The 6,000-nt window shown below is 32.1% G+C and overlaps 1 protein-coding gene across 4 annotated transcripts in view; it reads left to right on the forward strand.

The window, feature by feature from the left end:
• Nucleotides 1–5,272, forward strand: part of LOC144451919 (RUN and FYVE domain-containing protein 2-like) — a 97,971-nt gene extending 92,699 nt beyond the window's left edge. For all 4 annotated transcript variants that reach the window (XM_078142825.1, XM_078142826.1, XM_078142828.1 and 1 more), the window contains one exon: nt 3,145–5,272. In XM_078142825.1, the coding sequence (XP_077998951.1) occupies nt 3,145–3,288 (144 nt within the window). In that variant the 3' untranslated portion in view covers nt 3,289–5,272. The remainder of the gene's footprint in view (nt 1–3,144) is intronic.
• Nucleotides 5,273–6,000: the final 728 nt, after the last annotated feature.

The raw sequence follows: 6,000 nt of genomic DNA on the forward strand, positions 1-6,000 counted from the left end.
GGTTTGCAGGTATAGAGAATAAATTAAAGCACGAACGAGAATCAAAATAAAGACTTAAATAACAAAATAATGAATTGAAAAAATAATTTAATGATAAGAGAACATCATTATCATAATATATTGCTGAGAATGTTTAAATTGGCTTAGCAAGTGAAATAATTTAAAACGATAAATAATCAAAATAATAACAATGGTGATGAAAAGAGAAATCAGATGCAAAATACAGACTTAAATAACGAAATTATAAATTTAATAAATAATTTCATGTTAAGAAATAAATCCAAATGATTTAAATAAATAAGCAAGTTTCTTGACATAAGTCAAATAATTCAACTTGAATTAATAATAGAAAAATAAAAATAAAAAGCAAATTAAGAACAAATACAGAAATAATTAAAATAAAAATAAGTGAATATATAAAGAAATAATTATAATAAATAAGTGAATAAAAAATGAAATTGTGGAAATATTTAATAACGAAATTATAAATTCTAAAAATAATTACAGAAATGATTATAATAAAAAAGTGAATAAATACAGAAGTAATTGTTGATATATTTAATAATGAAATATAAATTTTAAAAATAATTACATAAATAATTAAATTAAACCAGATTTAAACTGAATGCCTCCCGTAAGGGAATCACTAATTATGTAAATAACTCATTAAACTAAAAAACTATGGTAACAGGCTTTGTTTTTTGGACAAGCGTGCTTTCTTAGGTTAATGTATGTAAGAGTGTATGATACTGCTTAATTACTGAATATCATTCATTATTCAAAATACTCATTAAAGAAAAAGTTGTAGCAACAAACTTCATAGGACAGGTGCGTATTATTATGATGTATCATATTATACGAAATTTGAAGCTTAATTGTGGAAATCTTAAAATACATTAAATACATTACCATGCTATATTTCTTGCTGTCATGAATTAGAGCTTCTGTTTTTCCACTTTGTTTATGTGGATGTGATTTTTACCTCCCATGACTGTCTGTCTGTCTTTCTGTCTGTCCCTCTGTGTGTGTTTATCTGTGTCATCATTTTCTTAAAATCGGCTGGCTCAATTATAATGAAATTTGCTCCACATCTTCCATATGCTAATGCAAGAACTAATTAGATTTTGGTAAACATCCAATGAACATTAATTAATTATTTGCATAATTAATGGTTTTGAGTAATTAGGCTATATCTTTGGAACGCATACTTCAAATTCAATATAAATTTGGTTCATACGTTAAACAATAACAAAGTGCATATGTCCTATAAAGTTTGTTGATTTAGCTTAAAGCTTTTATGGATAATTTGCATAATTAATGAATTGGTAATTCGGCTTTATCTTAAGAATGCAAGCTTCAAATTTCATAGAAATTGGTGCATATACCAACCATAACAATGTGCACAAGTTTGTTGACACAGCCTTTACTTTTAATGAATAATTTGCATAATGAATGATTTTCAGTAATTAGGCTATTTCTTGCAAACCTCAAATTTCAGATAAATTTGTACATGTTTTGATGGTCGATGGTAAAGAAGTGCATGTGTCATGTAAAGCTTGATGCTGTAACTTATAATCTATATGGTTAATTTGCATAATTAGTGTCTTCTTTTCCTCAATAATTAAGCAAGGTTAACTATGCAAGCTTCAAATTTCATTTAGTTTCATATAATTTATTTTCCCATTAAGTGGTACATCATGTATAATAGCTATAGTTTAGAATTATGCATTCCAACAATGTGTATAGGCAATACGAGAGGCATTCAGTTTAAATCTGGTTAGCTAAGCTCATCATGGCACTGTCTGTCTGTCTGTGCAGAAATTTTGTTCCACTGATATCTCAAAAGTACTGAAGCAAATGTTCTACAATTTCCTATGTAGCATTGTCAGGCTATAACTTAGTGCTGATTAGTTTTTGGTGGGAGTGGCTTGCATAATTATTGCTAATTTGCACAATTAATGATTTTATAATGGGGTTATACATGCAGAACTGCTTCACCAAATTTAGTGAAACTTACAACATCGACAGATCATACAAAGATATAAAACCACTAAAAGTTGTTAACTTGTGTCAAGTTAATTAAGGGCTAATTTGCATAATTAATGAATGTTTGTAACTCAGGTTATGCATCCAGAAGGACTTTATCAAATTTGATGAAACTTGCCACAGTTATTGATCATACAGAGATATATTTTTAATGAAATTTAGTGCTGTCAATTAATTGCTCATTTGCATAATTAACAAACTTTGGCAATTAGGGCCTACTCTACTGGTAGGGTATACCAAGAAAGACTGCTCCAAAGTTGATGAAACTTGCTAAAGATATTGACCGAGCAAACATATGATGGTATCAAGTCAATTAATTGCTTATTTGCATATTTGATGAACTTTTACAATAAGGGATATATAGCCAGGACTGTATTGAATTCAATTGAACTTGCTACAGATATTGATTACACAAAGGTAGGACAGTAACTAACTGGCAAATGAAGTGTTAATAAAATTCGATTTTATTTATTTAATTATTTAATGGAAGACCAATGGGAATGTGTCCCATTTACAGGCTCCTTAAAAAACTGAACAACTCAAGAACAGGACAAGTCTACAAAGCACACACACAAGTCAAACAAACAAAACTAACAACCTACACATAAAAACACGGCAAACACCAAAATTAATCTTGCTAGGTGAACCTGAGATGACAATCTTGCAAAATTGCCTTTTCAAATTTCTCAGAGATGTTAAAGTAAGGATGCAGTTCGGTTTTGTCTCTCGTAACATTGTTTATGAATTAAGACCCCCTACTGGGCTGATTGTTATTTTACACCTGATATGAATGTTTTAATTGAACAAGTAGCTGAAATGCTTTACTTCCTCATTAATGGTTTTATTCATTTGTATGTGGTATGACTGTTGACAATACAAGGACTTCTTTTTGTGCACAATTCCTAAAATTCTATCTCAATGAAATGTGTTCAGATACTTCCAAGTTCCATCAGTATACATGGTCTATAAAGTATTACTTAATACAAGACAGTATACTTTTGATATCTCCCTCTCCCCTCCCCCATCCCATAGTCCAAGTCATCAAAAGTCCCAATACAAGTACTAAATATATAATATCATTTTGTTTTATTCCAACAGCATCACTGTAGACACTGCGGTGAAATTTTCTGCAACGACTGTTCTGATAATAAAATGCCACTAGCATCTTCTGCCAAACCAGTGCGTGTGTGTGACAATTGCCATACTATCTTACTTCAGAGATTCTCGGCTTCCAAGAGTTAAATTGTGGAAACAAAAACATGGTATTTAGAAATGCAAATGAGTCTTTGTTAAAGGATACTGTCAACCTTAATATTTTGGCAACTGCAATATTGTGTTCAGTTTTAGTTTTTAACCAGTACATACGGTGATAGACTAAATCTGGTACATGATTGAGTCTTGGCCACTGCATTCGTGTGAAATGTGGTTAACAAAGGTATTAAACACTGACTACCTTTTTTGGCAATTTTCCTGTTTGTCACTAAAATGTTTTGGTTAAGAGTACTCTTTTCTCTTAGCCAGTAATTTGCATATGTTCACAATTTACAGTGTTTGGGTTATAGATTTATAGTCACTGGTTGTTTGTTGATTATATCGATAGGTTGTTTGTTAGTTTGTCATAGCTTATCCCAATAATGCAATGTCATTCTGTATATTTCTGTTTCTATATGTGGAACTCATTTGCATATCAATGGTGCTTCAGTCCAACCCTTAACTGGTAGATGTTCTAGTACATTTAAACTAACATGATATATCTTGTATGTTGTTAGATAGCAAAGAAGACAACTCATGAAATCTTGTTCTTTGAAGTTACTTTACATGCTGCTATGGTCTATATATTGTCAGTTTTTGACTCTTCACTGTTATATTGTCATATTATGCTCATTGATGTTTAGTCATAATAGATTTGATATTACCATACTGAGTTGCATTAGCAGGCAACGGTCCCGGCTTTTGTTTTAACAAGCGCTGCTAGAATACTACAAATGTACCCAAACAGGATGCACTCCAGCAAAGGAGGGGTGTCTGGGTGAGAGTCCATCCCCACCTTGAGAAAAGGTTACAATGCAAACACCCAGGGCACTCACATGGCTTGGTACATTATGTTGTCAAATTTTCAGTCAATCATTGATGTTTTAGTAAATAATAGATGACATATCATTGTTTGACACTATATAAACAAAGCACAATGTGAAGACAAGGACACAAAGTCAAATTATGAAAAAAAGGGAAGAATTTCTCATTTTGAATATTTTAATGAAAACCTTGATTTGTTATTCAGTGTGTGTTAATGTAAACAAAGTTTAGATCAGTAACTTTATTGTTGTTCTATATATGCTAAATAAGGCAAAACAATAGAAAGAATAGTTTCTGGTCAGTGCGTGCATCACTTAAATAGCCTCATGACAATCTGTTTTTTGTGTGTTTGCACAGCCCATGCAGTCTGCTGATCTGGGGTAAAACATAAAAATAACCCTTCCTATATTAATTGTTACTGCAGAACCAGCAGTGAACAAGCTAATGACATCTGCCCAACATACACACTTGCTGTAAAGTACTAAATAGAAAGAACAGTAACTGCCATAAATAGTAGATTGAGTGACAGGTTTGACAATTAAAAAAAAAAAAAGAAGATATTCGCTTTGTCACACCAAATGACAAAATGTCCGAACCCAGAACAATTCTTTTATTTTTTTAGCCAACAGGTTGATAGAATACAGCTATCTTCTTGATCATAACTAGAAAAAGTGTTTCAAATCATATGAATTGAGTAATATTTGTTGTCATAGTAACGGCAACTTCATTGCATTTCTACTGAACATATCTCATATTAATTTCATTGCATGATAATTTAGAGATATTTATTTCATTACATGAAATTTTGCATATATTCCACATGGAAATGTAAGAATTTTGCTTTTGGTGATATTCACCACGGTACTAAATATTGATAAAAAAAGAGATGATTAGAGGTGTAGTCTTGAATATTGAGATAGATATGTTGTTCAGTTGACAGCTAATATTTGATGTCAGTCAGTGAATTACTGCCTAGTAACATCAAAACTGATGTGAGTGAAAATACATGTAAACATCTGATGAAATGAAATTGTTTCCTACTAAATTAATGATCAGTTGTATGTATGGCATTGTTTAGATTTGTTATCATTTCACGTTTCCAGTGTTCTGTGTATTGATTCACTTTGTGCATACATTTAAATAAACTTAGAATCAACATCTGTCACTTTCTATTAATATTGCATTCTATTGACAAATCATTCATTGAAATTGTCTATAGTTAGTCCCCGCCGGAGGAAGTCCGGGACGGGGACTTATGGATTGGGTTCCGCCTGTCTGTGCGTCCGTCCGTCCGTCCATCCGTAACCTTTTCTTGGAGATGCTTGGACCGATTTTTTTCAAACTTGGTACAGGGGCAACATACAATAGCATACATATGCACGTCAATTTGTTTCATTATACGATCCAATATGGCCGCCTAGCAGCCATTTTGTTTGCAAATTTTCCCTGTCTAAAGCCATAACTCAGACATGCTTGAACAGATCTCATTCAAAGTTGGTATTAGGACAGTGTTCTATGACATACATGTGCATATACATTGTTGTTGTGATATGATCCAATATGGCCGCCTGGCAGCCATTTTGTTTGTGATTTTTCTATGTCCAAAGCCATAACTCAGACATGCTTGAACAAATCTCATTCAAAGTTGGTATTAGGACAGTGTTCTATGACATACATGTGCATATCCATTTGTTGTCATGATACGATCCAATATGGCCGCCTAGCAGCCATTTTGTTTGTGAATTTTCCATGTCCAAAGCCATAACTCAGACATGCTTGAACAGATCTCATTCAAAGTTGGTATAAGGACAGTGTTCTATAACATACATGTGCATATCCATTTTCATCGTGATACGATCCAATATGGCTGCCTGGCAC

The sequence above is a fragment of the Glandiceps talaboti genome, chromosome 22 (genome assembly GCF_964340395.1).
Source record: "Glandiceps talaboti chromosome 22, keGlaTala1.1, whole genome shotgun sequence".
Classification (NCBI taxonomy): Eukaryota; Metazoa; Hemichordata; class Enteropneusta; family Spengelidae; genus Glandiceps; species Glandiceps talaboti.